Genomic DNA, 17520 nt, shown 5'->3' on the forward strand with positions numbered 1-17520 from the left:
AAGCCCTGTGGAAATCCCTCATTCCCAGTGAGCTTAGAAAATAACAGCAATGTTCTTGAACTAAATGGGTTCTTTCAGAGGGATAGCTTTTTGAATCAAGGACATTCTGTTTCAAATGCCTTTTCTCTGATGTTGTAACTCCGCATTCACTCTTTTTGAATGATTTAATCAGCATCTTCAATTGGTTGTAAATGCTGAGGATATGTTGAGGTCATAAAAGCTACTATTTCAATGTGAGTCTGTCTATCCTGTCTTTCTTTTCATGGTCCTTCTCTCCAGATGTTTACATGAGGATTGTACATGGGCAGCACAGTGGCTCAGTGGTTAGCACTGCTGCCTCACAGCACCAGGGTCCCAGGTTCAATTCCAGTCTCGGGCAGACTGTCTGTGTGGAGTTTGCACATTCTCCCCGTGTCTGTGTGGGTTTCCTCTGGGTGGTCTGGCTTCCTCCCACAGTCCAAAGATGTGCAGATTAGGTGAATTGGCCATGCTAAATTGCCTGTAGTGCTAGATGCATTAGTCAGAGGGAAACGGGTCTGGGTGGGTTACTCTTCGGAGGGTCGCTGTGGACTGATTGGGCCAAAGAGCCTGTTTCCACACTGTAGGGAATCGAATCTAATCTAACATCACTGGAAAACGTGCGCTGGGATATTACAAACGTTTGTTCAGATAGTGATGTGCATTAGCACTAAGATAGTTTCTTTCCCCTTTTCGTTAACTTCACTTTGATGATCATAAAATTGCAAGAAGTATATTTCTTCACATTGTTTCCAATTGCGAGGGGTCATTAACATATCGCACGTTATTGCTTTTGTCAAAGCTGGGACCTGGGAGAATGGTCAGAATGCAGTAAGACGTGTGGTCCCGGAATACAACATCGGCAAGTGCTTTGCAGACAAGTTTATGCCAACCGGACCACCACTGTTCAACCTGAGCGATGTCAGCACCTGGAGAAACCCGAAACAACCACAACCTGCCAACTGAAAATCTGCAGCGAATGGCATATCAGGACAGAATGGAGTGAGGTATACCTAACCCAGGGGCAGCATAGCTGCATCATCTAGAATGAGTAGTAGCCACACCAGCTTGAGCATCAGACTCTGTATCAGTCTGATTTCTGTTGAATATATGTGGGCGGCACAATGGCACAGTGGTTAGCACTGCTGCCTCACAGCGCCAGAGACCCGGGTTCAATTCCCGCCTCAGGCAACTGTCTATGTGGAGTTTGCACATTCTCCCCATGTCTGCATGGGTTTCCTCCGGGTGCTCCGGTTTCCTCCCATGGTCCAAAGAGGTGCAGGTTAGCGTGGATTGACCATGCTAAATTACCCATAGTGTTAGGTGAAGGGGTAAATGTAGGGGAATGGGTCTGGAAAAGCCTGTTTTCACACTGTAAGTAATCTAAAAAAAAGCGACCGAAGGAACATAAGAAATAAGAAGCAAGAGTAGGTCATTCAAGCCTGCACCACCATTATAATCTGCCCCAAACATCAACTCCTCTTTCCTGCCACCTCCTCATAGCCCTCAACTCCTCAATATTTTAAGAAGTCCATCTACCTCCTCTTTAAATACTTTAAGTAATCCAGCCTCCACAACTTACAATTCCAAATATTCACTACCCTCTGACAAAAGGGAGTTCTACACTCCCAGGAGCTAGATTTCCATTGGTTTTTCCCCTTCATCGATGATAATTTCAGTGGAAGAGCTACAGAAAACCTGCAGACAATGTTGAAGAAGAAATTACCTTGCTTCTCAGTTTTAAATGATAATCTTCTTATTCTGTAGCTATATGCTGTAGTTTGAGACTGTGCCACTCCCCCACTAGTGGAAACATCCTCTCAACATCTATCACATTAAACCCCTTCATATGTGTCAATATGATCATCCCTGCCAAACTCTGTTGAATAAAGGCCTAATGTACCATTCTTGATAAGTCAACCCCTTCATCCCAGGGAACCCAAATTGAGAATTAATCAAGGAACTGATTTATATAGGTCCTGGTGACAATATTGGCTGTTACTTGTCAGCAGAACAGGATTGAAAAAGTCATATCCAGTTACAAAATTACTTGGAGAAAAAAACAATAAAACATTACTCGTGAACTCAAAAGAATCAGTTACTGGACAAAGAAACCTTGGAGTACAGGTACATGGCTCCTTGAAAGTGGAGTCGCAGGTGATAGGATAGTGAAGAAGGTGTTTGGTATGTTTTCCTTTATTGGTCAAAGCATTGAGTGTAGGAGTTGGGAGGTCATGTTGTGGCTGTACAGGACATTGGTTAGGCCAGTTTTGGAATATTGTGCAATTCTGGTCTCCCTCCAATAGGAAGGATGTTGTGAAACTTGAAAGGGTTCAGAAAAGATTTCCAAGGATGTTGCTGGGAGTTGGAGTATTTGAGCTATAGGGAGAGGCTGAATAGGCTGGAACTGTTTTCCCTGGAGTGTCAGAGGCTGAGGGGTGACCTTAGCGAGGTTTATAAAATCATGAGGGACATGGATAGGGTAAATAGGCAAGGACTTTTCCCTGGGGGGGGGAGTCCAAAACTGGAGAGTGTAGGTTTAGGGTGAGAGGCGAAAGATTTAAAAGGAACCTAAAGGACAACATTTTCATGCAAAGGGTGGTGTGTGTATGGAATGAGCTGCTAGAAGAAGTGGAGGAGGCAGGAACAATTACAACATTTAAAAGGCATCTGGATGGGTACATGATTAGGAAGGGTTTAGAGGGATATGCGCAAGTGCTGGCAAATGTGACTCGATTAGGTTAGGGTATCTGATCAGCATGGACAAGTCAGACCAAAGTGTTTGTTTCCATGCTGTACATCTCTATGACTCTATCGCCTAGGAGCCCCACCAGCCATATGTGCTCCCATACCCTCAACCTGTAATTTACCTTGACACTGGTCTGACTGGGCTTTCTTTGAGGGCTCAATTCGGTCAGCTACAGCAGGATACATGTTTGACAGCTGCCTGTCAGATTTCAATTCAGAACTATAAGTGCCCTTTCACCACTGGAATAGTGATTCTGACAAGTAATCTTCCAAAAGTGCAGCAAATAGTTAGGAGAGAAATCCAAAATATTGCGCTTGCTGAAAAAGAGACATGCTGTTGAAGTTCTTCATTTTGTACTCAGCTGCACAGCTGCACAAATGCCAAATTTCAAGGGAAACAAAAATTTAGACTGCTTGAGAAAAGGGTGCTGATTGATGGGGAAGTGGTCACTAATTTGTCAAGGAATTGTGATGGAGAATACCGCAATCTGAGCTTCCAGAACATAGTGTCCAATATTATTAGATGTGATTCTGCAATTGGGCAGAAATTGTTGGACAAATCTGAGTGCATTATGAATTACACAAATATCCAATTTAAGGTTATCAGTTAGACTTACAATGTGGCTCACTTCATTCTACTAGAAGCTATGTATATTCATATGCAAGACATGGTCCTCTGCAGGAATCTTGTCACAAGTATAGTGCCTTTTTCAGTTAGACAAACATTTAAGGGACAACTGTTTCCTGGCACATTCCCAGTTGCAACACATCAACCAATTCATTTTTCTGGTATTCTTATGTCTGTCCTGATGATCGTGACAAAAAGCTTCCACAACATTTTTTTTATTAGCAATGCTAAAAAGAAGTTAAAGTATTTATTCAATGGAATGACACACATTAAGGATATGAATGAGCAGAACAGCCTAAGTGTTCAAATATCTCTATTGGATGCTGCTGTTTGGCTTAGAAGAGCTCCATAATAATTGTTTTGTTACCTCTATTCTTCACCCTTTTGGCAGTGCTCAGTACCTTGTGGTGTGGGACAAAGGATTCGCGATGTAAAATGCATTGACAATCTTGGTGATATTGTGAATGATGAAGAGTGCAACATGCAGCTGAAGCCAGCTGATACTGAAAATTGTGACATGGGACCATGTGCAAAGAGCTGGTTCCACACAGACTGGAGTGTGAGGGTAAAGAACTATTATTCTCTTGTCAAATCTCCCCACACCAATACAACCGCGTCATTTCCTGTCCCGTACAAGCTGAATTTATTCAAGAGCAGTTAACAGCACAGAGGTGGAGTTCTATCCTTCAGTTTAGTTATAAGTATTGAACCAGAGAACATGATCTAGTAGTAAGGGAACATCTTAGAAATAGAGACCAGAAAATAATATTCACCATCAGGTTTTTACGTTCAAAAGAAGGATCACAAACTTTGGATTTCAAAACCTTGAAGGATTATGAATTTGCACAAGTCGACCAAAATCATAATTATTTCTCCTGAGTCAGAAATGTGCTAAGCAAAGTCCCATCAAACTGAGCTCAGGGAATACATTCCAAGCCTGTTCCAGATCCACAGCAATTTCCCCACTGGTCCTCAAAGAGATTTATGCAGTCTGCTGACAAAGAGGTAATTTCTGTGATTTATCACTGAGCTTGATTTGGGGCTAAGAAGAACAAACATGCTTATGCTTATTCCACACCCATTCCACGGACTAGTGCTGACTGGGCTTCACATATTCCTGATCAATATTTCCCAACCAAGACTTAACTCCAGACCAAATCAGCCAGTCACTATTGAAAAGAGCCAGCCCAGCAACACACCTGATTGGCATCTATAATGCACCAGCATTATGCAAATAATGTCTGAGGCCCAATTTTAGGCTAACCTCAAGCCATCATCCTTGCAATCCATTGTCAGACCTAAATTTATATGTTCTGCAGATCTGATATAAGAGATTAATAGGATTGTACAGCAAGTTTCTTCCATTAGGTTAATTCAGCTGTCCAGTGAAAATATTATCTACTGTAATCTTTAGCTCATGGAAGAATTTAAAACTGGGATGTTTTATTTCTTGAAAGTTTTATGTTGAATAGGACTTGCATTCTGGGGAGAGTTAATTTCTGGAGTAGGGATTTGGGTGACTCTGGGAGGGAGATTTATATCTGAGAGGTTTCAGATAGAGGAACGTCCAGTATCACGACATTTCATATGTTAGTTTCTGTAGCATGGTTTGTTATGATTATTTAGTCACCATATGTTTGGTTTGTGTTTTACTGTAGTGTTCTGCAGAGTGTGGACCAGGCATCCAGACAAGATCAGTTGTATGTCTGATGAATCACATCAGCAGCCTACCACTAGAAGGCTGTGGGGTTGAGAAGCCTGAGGATGTCCGATCTTGCAATGTTGGTCCTTGCAATGAGGATGTCAGGTGGTTCACAGGACCATGGAGCCAGGTATGTTTCATTAACATCTTACAGCAGCTGTATGGACAAGTGGAGCTCATTGCCTGAAAGGGTAGTAGAGGTAGACATTTTAATTTATTTAAAAGGTGTCAGGTCTATGCAACTGGAGTGCTATAACCTGTAGGGCTATGGACCCAATGCTGGAGTGTGGGAGGAGAGAGGGTAGTTCATTTTCCATGGGCACAGATACAGTGAGCCAAGTGGACTCTTTCTGTGCCATAAAATTTCTATGGTTCCAGCACTTGAAAAGAGTGTGTGGTAATAATTTTCTACATTCTTACGTTCATTCTGCCAAATGGCAATTTGCTGTTTCATTTCAAAAGCATTGCTTTGGGCTTATATGTAACCTCTGCTTCAACAATGCTGCTTTATCTATAACCATTAGGTATTGTCTTTTTTTCTATATGAACATGATTGGATATGTTATGACAAGTCCCCATGGCTGTCAGTTTCTGAAGAGTGACTTGACCCACTTGGGATGATACGTTTGAGTATCATTGATATGAAGACAGTTACCACTTTGAAATATCTTTCAGCTGTTTCAGAGCCAATTTCTTATTAGTCATTATCTAAGTTAATTATATTTCAATTGGGTGTGAATTTTATTCAGCTGCTGGCTGTTAATTGGGGGTTCACTTGTGCTCAAATGTTGTACAGAAGAGTTCTGTAGGTATCCCTATGTCTGAGCCAGAAAGTCTGGGTTCAAGTCTTATGCGCCCCAGAGTTGTGTCATTTTTCTATACCAACCTGTTCAGAGATGTTATTACATTTTGTGGAGCAGACAGGGCCTGAGCCCAAGTCTTCTGGACTAGAAATATTGGCATTGCCACTGCACGATAAGTGCCCTTCTAACAACTCCTGAACAGATTGATTACAAGTATGTTTCATGCTCTTTGGTGAAATTGGTTAGTGAGTTTGGCTATTGGCAGTTCAAGACTAACCAGAGATGTAGCCCTTGCCTATGTAGGGATCTTGCTTTGCACCAGTAGTGCCATCTCTGGCCTAAAAGGTCTTGGTTCACCTACTGTGCATGTGTGTCATAATATATCTGAACAAATTGATGATAAAATTGATTTCTTTACACAGATGGGAATGACATTTTAATTTTCATTATAAAGTCTTAGTTTGTTGTTTGTTTGTTTGTTTTTATTACAGAATATCAGTTGTACCCCTTTCAAATGGGGCACTTAATTGGTAATAGGTTTATGAAAGCAGTAGGAGCAGTCTGAAGAGGGAGCTATTGTTTGGTGACATAAAGATGGCTCACAGGAACATCGAAAACAGGAGGAGGTGTGGGCCATTCAGCCCATCAAGCTTGCACTGCCATGCAGCAGATCATAACTACTCTTCTCCCTCAGCGCCATTGTCCCACAGTATCCCTATATCTTGTGATGTCTTTAATATCGATCTCTGTTTAGAAAATGAAAACGTAGAAAAAAGGCCATTCAGTCTCTTGAGTCTATTCTACCATCCAAGGTCATAGATGATTGTCTATTTCAATTGCATTTTCCCATGATACCCCCATAACCCTTGATGACATTAGTATCGAGAAATCTATTAATCTATGTCTTGAACATACTCCGTGATTTAGCTTCCACAGCCTCTGGAGCAAAGAATTCCAACAATTCATTTCTGGCTGAGTGAAGAAATTCCTTCTCATCTCAGACCCAAATGGTCTGTCTCTTTATTTTCAAATTGTCTCCTTAGATCCTCTCACACCATCATCTACCAACCAGCCAAGGAACATAACCCTGGAACATCCACCTTGTCTAGCTTTGTGTGCTACTGGTGGAAGAAGTGAATGTTTAAAATGATGGAAATCAAGCAAGCTACTTTATCCTGAATGGTATCCAGCTATTTGCATGTTGTTGGAGCTACACTTACTGTATTGTAGAGAGTATTCCATCACATTCCTGACTTGTGGCTTGTAGATGGTGGAGTGAGGAGATGAGCTACTCACACATAACTCCCAGCCTCTTATAATGACAGTGTTTATGTATCTCAACAAATTAAGTTTCTGGCCAGTGGTAACCTCAGAGTGTTAATGGTGGGAGCTGCAACATATGTAACTTGCTTTTTAGAGAAATCTAGAAGTTTCAGATTATTGGCTTATGCTTATGATAAGACAGCTCTGTATTTCATCTTCCATAGATCTAAGGTTTCTAAGGGTCGTTTGATAGTTTATTTGCCTTCTGGTCAGAGGATGGATTTTCTTATGTTGTTACCTCGTATTCTTATGTTACTTATAATTTTCTCCTCAAAATAATAAGGTTCACAGCATTGGAGGCAGATGATCACAAATTTATTAAGCAAATGGTTACTATTATTCACCATAAATAAACATGCGCTTAATAGTAGTATGTAGAGTGCAACTTTGCATAGTTTTGTTGGCAAATGTTAACAGGATAATCTGGCCTCAGTAAAAGCTGTGCTAAATCTCCCGGCAATTATATCTTTGTGTAGCTTTTTTTCTGGAGTCCTGTTCCTTTTTCATATTAACTTATATTCCTTTCAGGTACCTATGATGTCAATGTTACACATCCTGAAAGATCTGTCAAGCAATTCATAAAGTCCGTAAAATATCAAATGGCTTTTAATGTTCCTGTTTAGGTATTATTTTTCAGTCATGGAGTTACTTCTGTATTCTACTTGTCTTCTGAAACCTTTCAAATGATGCTCTTTGTTCCTCGTTGTACCTTATACTTTGTGCTGTCATCAAACGTTCAGCAAAGTTGACCCAACATTGATACACAAGGCTTTTATTCATTTTCCACTTGTTGCGACAAAATGTGACTACCATCCCAACAAGTGTTTCGGGGTTAGGAAAGCCAACATAAAGTGCACAGTGAATGCTCTTCAATTTTTTGTCAACCATGCAACTTGGCTGCAATCTCACCCATCACCCTGATACTTCTTAAACCTACCCTTCCAATATTCTGTAGCCTTTCTAAATGAGATTGTCAATATATCATAGATTAGGAGAAGTTTTGTGTCAGAAATTCATAAATTACTGTGTCCATTGATTAGGAAACAGATGGTTGTTATCCTACAGAGCCATCAATTTTAAGACAAGGTTTGAGACAAAAACAAACTGCAGATACTGGAATACAGCACCACACTCCAGAGGACTTAACATTGAGTTCCCAACACCTTATCTGCTGCCTGGGCAGCCTACAGCCCAGAGGACTTAACACTGACTTCTCCAATTTCAAATAACCTTCCCACCCATCCCCTAGCTCCCTTTCCGGCCCCACCTCCTCCCTTCCATTCCACCTACCTACCCTTTCTTCTACTACCAACCAGATACATTCCTCCCATCGACCAACTAGGTCGTACCCACTACCTATGTTCACCTATCACTACCTCACCATTCTGCTATTCTCCCCACTCTTTATCTGTAGCTCCACCTACCTCCACATCTCATCCTGAAGAAGAGTCATACCCTAAAGTGTAGGAATTCTATAAAAAGGAACTCTGTATTGAGTTAGATCAAGGCCAATCCTTATCTAACTCCATCAACCTGCCTCAGTTCGTTAGGCTTCAGTAACGTGCTGCTGTTCCTTTCTCAGTGCTCAGCAGAGTGTGGCAATGGAACCCAAATTCGGAGTGTGGTCTGCCTGAAAAAAACTGACGACAAACTTACAGTGGCAGAAACACATGAATGTTCTCATCTGGAGAGACCAGCATCAGAGCAGAGCTGTCATCTGAGGAAGTGTGATGTCAAATGGTACTCAACAGAGTGGAGTGCAGTAAGTATTCCAAGATAAGAACCATCCGTGTGAATGGAGTAACTCCACAACAAAGGAATTATCAATGGGGAAGTGCAGTGACTTCACCTAGTGGTATTCACTATCTGTACCAGTGTACAGTGTCATTGCTGGTGCTATATATAAAGAATCCTATCAGTGCGAAAGACAGTAATTCACAACTATAATATGTAGCAGTGTAGAGTGAAATGGACTATAACTAAAACCTGTACCAGATGCATTAAGATTCTGGTAAGCAGCTATTGCCAGAAATAGTACAATGCTTTCATCTGATAGTCCTTTTCTACAGTCAGTCAGAACTAGTCTGAATGTACTTTTTATAACTCAAACTCCTTAACGATAGGTGTCAGTAACTCAAGTTTCTTTTTTAATTCACTTGTGGGATGTGGGCCATGGACATCAATGGTTGGCCTGTATTTATTGCCAATCCCTAGTTGCCCTTGAGAAGGTGGAGATGATCTACTTTCTTGAATTGCTGCAGCCCATGTGATGTAGGTAGACTCGCAATGCTGTTGGGAGGGAATTCCAGGAGTTTGGCCCAGTGACAGTGAAGGAACGGTGATATATTTCCAGTTCAGGGTGGTGAGTGGCTTGGAGGGGATTTTGCAGATGGTGGCTTTCCCATGAATCTGCTGCCCTTGTCCTTCTGGATGGAAGTAGTTGTAAGTTTGGAAGATGTTATCTAAAGGTCTTTGGTGAATTTCTGCAATGCATCTTGTAGATGGTACACACTGCTGCTGCTGAGCATAGGTGATGGAGGGAATCAAATCAATCAGCAAACCATTTCATAAAGCAGAATGTGCATGATTCAAAAGTCATCACATGCCTTCAAAGTATGAATGAAAAAGAATCTCAGGGCTTATTGGGAAATATATGAAAAAGAAATACTGAATTTATCAAGCTGCCAGGTTGTGCAAAGGGGAGTTTCTAAATACCCTTATTAAATGATGAATCGTGTTGGCAATTGCAATTTGCGTGTTGCCCGTTTGCAGTTTATTCCAGCCAGGTTGTGTTTTACAGTGTTCGAAATCCTGCGAAAGTGGCTATCGGGTTCGAGAGGTCAGGTGTCTTGCAGATGACATGACACAAAGCAACAGTTGTGATTCCTTCCTAAGGCCAGTTGATAAAGAAGTCTGCAACACCAACCCGTGTATACCCGAGATAGGTATGGTCTAACGGCATCGATTTCATGTGTGCACTGTTATCTTAGTTCTTCTGTATGTTTCAAAGAAAGTTAGACTTGCATTTGTATAGTGCCTTTCACAACATGAAGAATTATACCGCCACTGAAATACTTTTCAACTGTAGGTCCTGAAGCCCAGCAGCTAATTTACACACAGCAAGCTCTCACAAACTGTTATGTGATAATGATCAGATAGTTCATTGTTTGTGATAATAACTGAGGGATAAATATCAATTAGACCGCCAGAATTAATGTGCCTTTTCTTTTCTGAAATAGCACTAAGGGATTTTCAAAGTTCACATGAGAGTACAGACAAGTCCTGAGCATAACATCTCACCCAAAAAAACAGTATCCCTGTCTAATGCTGTTCCAGTATGTAAGTCTAAATATTTGTGCTTGAGTGGGATTTGAACTCTCAACCATTATGACACTGAGCTACAGCATAATCATTCTCAATTTTAATCCATTTCTATTTGAGTTGTGTGCAGTGCAAGTTAACGATTGTTTGCATGGGTTATGCCAATAAGGTCAAGTATAGTCATCTCACATGGATGGCAAAGCTCCCTGTACTATGTTCCAACCTCAAAGTTCAGCCTTTGTCTCAGAAAAAAAACAATTTACAGCATCAGTGTGATACTTTCCACTTCCTCTATCAATCACTCTGTGACCCCGCTGTGCAAATTAGCATTTAGTTTAAACACTGGATATTTGTTTGTCAGAGACTTTTGTAGGAAAAAGTTTAAAATGACCAAACACCTCGCAGCAAAAACTTGGAGAATGGTATAAAATTCATTTAGCTACAGTCAGTTCTTCAATAATGTGATGGTTACATTCTTGGGCAACCCCATGTTATAGATAAATTGCGCTTTAGGCAAAGGGATTAAAATGTTGGCGTTGTAATCATGCTTCACCCAACACGCATTCTAAAAGTTCACACTTTAGAAATAGTGTGTCATCAATTCATCAATGGCTTTACAGCAAATTCGCATTTATAAACTGCACGTTATAACAGAACGACCTGTACTGTCTAAAATGGTGGTGTCACTCACACAAAAAAATGTTAGACGTTTTCCAGATTGTAAAATGTCTAAAAATGTTGGCCATTGATGATTCTATCAACTGTTCTAAAGATCTTATGCTTTTGAGTACTCATTCTGCATTTTTTGAGTTCACATTTTATCCCTATTTTTAACCACATTTTACCACAAGAGCCCACAACTTCATTCTGCATCCTTTCTGTTGGTCAGTTATGAGGTCAGGAAAGATGTGGAGCCAATTCTGATGCAAAAAAAATCTTAGCTAGTCCCACTCCCCACATCATTTTCCCCCATAACACTGCAGGTTTGGAATGTCAACACATTTCATAATGGAATCCGGCAGACAAGGTGAAAACTATGACATCTACGGTATTGCCTAACACACTTTGAAGTGTGCGCAATTTGAAAGAAAATGCTGAGCTGAACTCCAAAGTTCACTGCCACCTACTTCACCAATCGTCTGTTCAGAGGCAGATCCTTGGCCTTGTTTGTTGGTGCTTCATTTGGACACTCTTCCTTGGTAGTCATATTCTAACATTGTAGGGGCGAAGAAACAATGCTCATTCCTATCCCAGCCAAAACAGGAACTGAACCTGCTGTACGTTGCTAGTCATCTAACTAACAGAACTCCTTAATGCTGCTATGTTTGGAAAGAAATGTCTGTTGGAGGAGGTTGACAGCTAAATCAGATCACTTGACTTGTACTTCCTACCACCAATTTAGGCAATGTCTGAGGATTTCCATGGAGTATCAAGCAGTGTCGATAGTCTCTGCAGGAGAGATCTCAGGCATGCAGTTGGCAAGGTCTCTGAGGAACACTGTCACTGAAAATATTAACATGTTGAGGTCAACAATCCAATATATGAGAATATATTTGGAATACTTCTGAAGATGTGGTGACTGTCAGGATTTGTACTGTGCGTAGGTATAAGCATTTACTGGCATAGGAACAAATTCTGAAGTTGGCAATCTCTCACCAGTATGTAATTCTTCAGTAAGTAACAAGAAATGTCCCCTGATCATGTAGGATTATACAGTTGGAATAGGAAATGCTACTCCAAGCAACTGAGAAGAGATAATCTGGGCCTGGAACACACATTACTATGGATTAATGCAGTAACAGGCAGATCCCTAGGTAAAACACTCAGCAGTCCTTCACTCCTACTGTTTTAAAAGGCCACCTCAGGGTGGTAGACAAAAAACATAGTGCACTAGTACAAGCTGCACAACGAGTCAGTCAGCACATTATGGCACACATTTTGTACACATCCACTCTCTAGCATTGTAAAGAGTTTGTTTAAAACCCCAATCGAGCCAAACTCTGCACATGTAAAGTGTGAGGGAGGAATACCTACTGGAAGTTTGAGTTTGAAGGAGATCTCAAATCTATAGGGTCTTTATCCTGTTTTAACATCAGTTCTAAATTCCAGTGTGCTGGAATAAGTAAGTTGTAAGTCAACATTCTAGCAGTCTTATTCATATTCCAGTCTCATTAAGCTCTGGATTTTTTCCCTGCTCTTTTTGGCCTTTCCCAAGTATTAGAACCATTTCAGAGTATCTCCATGCAGTTTGAGGCATGTACTTTTTGATCATGCTTACACGCTTCGGTCTTTCCCACGAGCATTGATAAGAATATAAGTGTTAAGAGCAGGAGGAATCCATTAGGCCTCTCAGATCTGCTCCATCATGCAATAAAATAACTGTGGATCTGATCATGACTTCAGCTCCACTTCCCCGCCTTCCCTCATAACCCTTGACTCCTTTGTAGAAACAAAATCAACTCATCCAGCCTTGAGTATTTGAATGATACCACCTCCATGCTATCTGGGCTAGAGAAATCCAAAGATTTCTGACCTTCCGAATTGAGAAGGATATCTTATGGTGAAACTGATTACAAAGGGATCTTGATCAAATGAGGCAATGGGCTGAGAAATGGCAGATAGAGTTCAATTTGGATAAATGTGAGGTATTGCAGTTTGGTATGACAAAAACAGGGGAAGGATAATGGTAGGGATTTGGGTAGTGTTGTAGAAAAGAGGGACCTGGGGTTCAGGTACATAATTCTTTGAAGTTTGCATCACATATAGGTGTTTAAGCACACTTGCCTTCATTGTTCAGTGCTTTGAGTATAGGAGTTGGGAAGTCATGTTGAGGTTGTACAGGGCATTGGTGAGATCTCTTCTGGAAGACTGTGTCCAGTTCTGGTTGCCCACTTATAGGAAGGATATTATTAAGTTAGAGAATGCTCAGAAAAGATTTACCAGGATGTTGCTGGGTATGGAAGGTCTGAGTTATAAAGAAAGACTGGATAGGCTTGGACTTTTATCACTGAAGCGAAGGAGGTGACCTTATAGTTATGAGATTTATAAAGAAATGTGAGGTACAGATAAGGTTAATGATAGGTGTCTTTTCCCTATAATCGAGGATTTCAAGACTAGGGGCTATTTTTAAGGTGAGAGGAGAGAGATTTAAAAAAGACATGAGGGGCAAATGTTTTACACAGAGGGTGGTTCGCATGTGCAATGAACTTCCTGAGGAAGTGGTGAATGCGAATACAGTTACAGTTTAAAAGGCACTTCGATAAGAACGCGAATGGGAAAGATTTGAAGGGAAATGGGCCAGGAGCAGGCAGGTGGGACTAGTTTAGTTTGGGAGTATGTTTGGCATGGACTGGTTGGACCAAAGGATCTGTTTCCATGATGTACGACTCTGATTTCCCTACAAGGCAAAACATCCTTTCACCATCTAACCTGCCAAGGTCCCTCCAAATCATATATGTTTCAATAAGATCACTTCTCATTTTTCTAAACTAATAAATGCAGGCCCAACCTGATCAAACTTTCCTCAGAAGATAACCCTTCATTTCAGGAATAAGCCCAGTGAACCAACTCTGAACTGCCTCCAATATAAGTATACTCTCTTTAAATAAGGATACCAAAACTGCGCACAGTACTCTAGGTAGAGTCTTGCCAACACCTTGTACAGCTGTAACAAGAGTTGCCTATTTTTAAACTCTAATCCCTTGCAAAAGAACTCAAAACGTTATTATTGTACCTGCATGGTAATGTCTTGTTATCCATGTATGAGCTCATAAGCTCTGGTTTATGTGTAGACAAATTAATTGGCTCAGAATGTCAAGGAGATTTTTGATATAAATGAGATGCAAGTGTGGCCATTTGTGAGCAGGAAATTGTCTCTTAACTGCTGTAGCACCCATCTTACTGTAAACCATTCATATATTGTGATAATTTCATCAAGCTGTATTCCTGGAGTTCCTATCCTTCCCAGTCATTAAGAAAAAGATGGACCTTCTGCCATAACCTCAGTGGAGATCAGATCGACCCCTAGAGAAACAAATATTTGGAACCATTTCTCCGGGAGTGCCTCTGATTTCCTGCCCTAGTTAGCTCAGCAAACTGAGAGAATCTCCATGAACATTCAACTGAATGGTGGACTGTCAACCACAAGTGAGTCTCTGAATGATTAGGCTAGTGATATCTCCTCTGTGAGATGTCAGCACTAAATTCCACCTTGAAATGTTTTCCCCTTTCATAACACGGTAGTTAGCATGTTTATGTGGACTTATCCACCATCATCATCATGTTTAGGGGCAATTGGTGTTTTGGGACTTAAAATATTGCTGTCTTCTCTTATTTATTTCTAGTGCTCCCTTTTAGAATGCATCAAATTGAACACTAATCAAAAGGGGCTGTTTTTCATTTGGAATATGGTAAGCTCCAGATAATTAGACCTAATTCTTTGTAACAAACTGATCAGCCAGTAGAGCCCATCTCCCTCCTTGCTTGTGCAGCCTCTGGGTGATGCTACCCGACACCATGTCCTTTCATTCCCACAATGCACTCCTGAGTGGCAATGGAACAAGAGCTCTCACTGGCCATTCTCATCCTTTCTGCTGCCAAATCCCATCTCAGCATCTGTGAGGGCACACCCAGGAGCGACAGCAGACTCCCAAGTACCCTTCGATGTCTGTCAACATTTGTAAATCTGATGGGGCCTTTCTGTCTGCTCCTTGATACGGAATAATCCTAAAGTTTGAAAAAAACAAAATTAAGTTGCAACACTGTAATCCACATCCCATTAGTCTATCAAGGACTTCTCTCCATTACTAATATAAAGCATTGTTTCCACATGGTTAATCTTGACTTCTAAGCCTGGAGTTGAGTGAAACGAATACCATGAATCTCTGGTTTGTGTTGTACTTGCTTCTTTAATATGGGAAAATAATTAAGATTTTTCATCCGCCTGCCTGATCTAACTGGTTTCAATCACTCTGATAAATACTAGCATTTAATAGTTAACAGGTGGGTGGAAATACCTCCACAAAACCACCATAATCACAACAAGCCACATTCGCTACTTCAAATCTGTAATGGACATTTCAATCTCCTTTGTGAAATATGACTTTGTCGAGTACTCATCATCTTGTATTGCAGTCACTTTGAACAGCCCAACACAGCATCAGTGCAGAACTTATCACAAAACCAATAGTTCAAAAGCAAAAGAATATTATGAAAAAAACTAAAAGGATAAACTGGATTACGAGGCTTCAAGTAAATTTCTCGTAAAGCCATTAGCTGCAGAGACCATTTTGCAAATTTTGAGCAGATTTGAGAAGATCTGTTTCCAAAGATAAGTTGTTCTTACAGCTCGTTTTGTTTTTACCTGCTAAGGGCCTGTATTGGTGGTGGATGAATTGAGCTTTCTCAAATTCAACTATATGTCAGGTCCTTTCCAAAATGTCACATGTTAACCACTTGTAAAAGTGTCAATTGTAGATTTTTTACACCACTGTGCTCATGCTTCACCACCTCCCAGGGCATGCTGATAGTAAGTGGTGGGCTGTGCAGACACTTTATCAGCATATCCATACATCTGAGAATAGCGCTTTGCAGATATGCAACTTTGAGCCCTGAAATGAACATGTCAATTATACCAGAAAGTGCATGGACTCATTAACCTGTTGCCTGGCTGTAGTGTGCAAGTTCCTGACTCATGCTAATGACCAGGGCATCACTGGTTATTCTGTGTTTAGCCCCTAGCAGCTACCCTTTCAATCTCACTGTTATTTCTCATAATAAGTGTCTTGTGCTGGAGACACCATGGTTGCTGCTTTTGTATCTCACACCTATCTTTGTTCTATTGTGGTGGTTCAGTACCACCTTGGCTTATGGGCTAAATGCAGTACTTTGCTTTAATGCTGTGAGTACCAGCAGTAAGCCCTGTAATTTGGATACCCCCAACCACTCAGTAAACGTGCTGTGTCCCGTGAATAACTTTCCTAGTATTCAACTTATTGAGCTCCAGACTTCGAAGTACAGACCAACTATGTTAAACCAAGCTTTCAAGTTGCAATGGAAAGATATCCTCTATGGACTAATGAGGTGTGGAATTGCAACGTGATTTTGTTTTTTTATTTAAGTTTAGAATGTTCACGTATTGAGGAGCAGACAGAAGAATTGCTTCCTTCCCCCCATGGCAAACAGGATTGCAGCTTCCTAATTTTGTATTATATATGGGTATCTGAAAAAAACATGGTGTCACTGATCACTTGAAATCCAAAATGTTCATTGTGGGAGCTGATTTGATCACAAATGGAAAGCTGTCCCTCTCTGCTGGCCATTGCCTGTAACCCAGGGTCCAGTGTCTGGCATAACTGGGTCCCTTCCCAACTGTGGACAGTAGAGCCATGTAGGTTTCCTTAGGCCTGGCCATGTAGGTGGCTAGGTTGGAAAATTTAATTTCTGGACTGCCTGCAAGTGAGATTGAAATCGATAAAGACCTTCCTTCCCAATTCCATGGATCTTGCTGTGCAGAACATGCTACTTGTACACAACATCATGGGATCTCTCTGTTGCTCCACAAACATACAAACGCGAAGCAGGAATAAGACATTCATCTCCATAGGCCTGCTCTGTCATTGAATAAGATTTGAGCTGATCTAATTGTAACCTCAAAGCCACATTACCACCTATCCCAAAAAGCTTTCACCTGGCCTTGCTTACCAAGAATCTATCCACCTTTGTCCCAAATTTGTTCAAAGACTCTGCTTCCATTGCCTTTCAAGGAAGACAGTTCTAAAGGCTCAACCCTGTGAGAGGAACAAAATTGTCCTCATCTCGGTCTTAAATGGGTGACAACCTCCAGTTCGAGATTCTACAAGAGGAAGCATCCGTTCCACAACCACCTTGTCAAGACTCCTCGAGACATTATATGTTCTAATCTTATACTTCCTTGTGCTACAATGGGAAGCTTGGAGAGCCCTTGACTCCATTAACTT

The 17520-nt window shown here is 41.0% G+C and overlaps 1 protein-coding gene across 1 annotated transcript in view; it reads left to right on the forward strand.

Annotated features, from left to right (window-relative positions):
- The window catches only part of LOC122539433 (thrombospondin type-1 domain-containing protein 4), a 155481-nt gene that overhangs the window by 122176 nt on the left and 15785 nt on the right, over positions 1-17520 (forward strand). The window contains exons 7-11 of the mRNA XM_087980011.1: positions 821-1025; positions 3786-3959; positions 5053-5226; positions 8805-8984; positions 10023-10167. Of these exons, the coding sequence (XP_087836137.1) occupies positions 821-1025; positions 3786-3959; positions 5053-5226; positions 8805-8984; positions 10023-10167 (878 nt within the window). The remainder of the gene's footprint in view (positions 1-820; positions 1026-3785; positions 3960-5052; positions 5227-8804; positions 8985-10022; positions 10168-17520) is intronic.

The sequence above is a fragment of the Chiloscyllium plagiosum genome, unplaced genomic scaffold (genome assembly GCF_037043375.1).
Source record: "Chiloscyllium plagiosum isolate Xiang-an unplaced genomic scaffold, Cpla_swu_hap1 HiC_scaffold_36, whole genome shotgun sequence".
Classification (NCBI taxonomy): Eukaryota; Metazoa; Chordata; class Chondrichthyes; order Orectolobiformes; family Hemiscylliidae; genus Chiloscyllium; species Chiloscyllium plagiosum.